Source organism: Wasmannia auropunctata, unplaced genomic scaffold (assembly GCF_000956235.1).
Source record: "Wasmannia auropunctata unplaced genomic scaffold, wasmannia.A_1.0 LD278655.1, whole genome shotgun sequence".
Classification (NCBI taxonomy): Eukaryota; Metazoa; Arthropoda; class Insecta; order Hymenoptera; family Formicidae; genus Wasmannia; species Wasmannia auropunctata.
This window is the reverse complement of record NW_012084235.1, coordinates 1-1,294: the sequence shown is the minus strand read 5'-3', so window position 1 is coordinate 1,294 and position 1,294 is coordinate 1. Positions and strand designations below refer to the sequence as shown.

At 31.7% G+C, this 1,294-nt stretch overlaps 1 protein-coding gene across 1 annotated transcript; it reads left to right on the top strand.

Annotated features, from left to right (window-relative positions):
• Positions 1-206: 206 nt before the first annotated feature.
• On the top strand, positions 207-1,282 carry LOC105461765 (tyrosine-protein phosphatase corkscrew-like; the record flags this gene model as incomplete). The annotated part of the gene is made up of 4 exons (XM_011708272.1): positions 207-386; positions 457-633; positions 855-1,071; positions 1,178-1,282. Coding segments are annotated over 4 exons (591 nt in total), but the record flags the coding sequence as incomplete, so codon positions are not given.
• Between the last annotated feature and the right edge of the window lie 12 nt (positions 1,283-1,294).

Sequence of the window (1,294 nt, the reverse complement as noted above, 5' to 3'; positions counted from 1 at the left end):
TTAAGATACAAAAATATTTTTTTCATAAAGGAATCCGATATTTACTTGAGAAATGACAAAAAATCACAGAAAGCAAGGACAAATATTTTAATAACATATTGTATACAATACGGATTTAAAGCAAAAACGCGCAAGAAGACTAAAACATTTGCATATACTTAATATAAATTTACATGTATTAATTATGTGATAAAATTATTTTGCAGAACAAAGAAGGTGATGAAACAAACACTACCGTTGACAATGGTGACGATCCATCATTTGGCAAATGTTACATAGCTACGCAAGGTTGCCTTCCAAATACTATACAAGATTTTTGGCACATGGTGTACCAGGAGAATACTCGTGTGATTGTTATGACTACCAAGGAAATAGAAAGAGGAAAGGTATGTGAATTCTAAAATTTTAAAAGCTTATAGATAGAATGTTAATTTTTGGCACATTCTTTTTTTTTAGAATAAATGTGCGCGGTATTGGCCGGAAGAAGGAGAAACTTCCGAATATGGTAACGAATGGAAAGTACGTGCTGTATCTCGAACTTCAACCGCTGATTATACACTGCGCGAATTTCTTTTACAAGGAACCAAACCGGAGTTTTCCGAGTCCAGAAGAATTTATCATTACCACTTTCAAGTAATGTATCTAATACATATGCATACTCTTAAAACACTGAATAAATTTATAAGTTATTAATTTACAAGTAACATTTGATTTTTTATTTAATTACATATTTTTAAGAGGAATTTTATGAAATATATTTTATTGAATATTTGTTAAATATAATAAACACTTGTCCTATTTAAAAGAGTTATATAGAATAAGAGCAGAATTAAATTTCTGTATTTAATTTATAGGCATGGCCTGATCACGGTGTTCCATCAGATCCTGGTTGCGTGCTGAACTTTTTACACGATGTAAATGCCAGGCAAGAATTGATTGCGGCATCTTTGGCTCCAAAGGATCAGGATGAACCGTGCATAGGACCAATTCTCGTCCACTGTAGTGCTGGAATTGGTAGAACTGGTACATTTATCGTTATCGACATGATTTTAGATCAAATTAAACGTCATGGTAAGTATGGGACGGTTAAGTATCTTGCCTAATCAGTAATACTTACATTTAAACCTATCTAAGTGTAACTCTCCGATTTTGATGAGCTTTGAATATTATTTTCTAGACAAAATCAAGAATTAAGCAATCGGGTATTTATGCTTAAATGTACTTTTAAGGAAAACATCCCTTAGAAAAAAAAACGGTTTTATTATTTTAGAGCAAATATCGTCGAAACTACGAG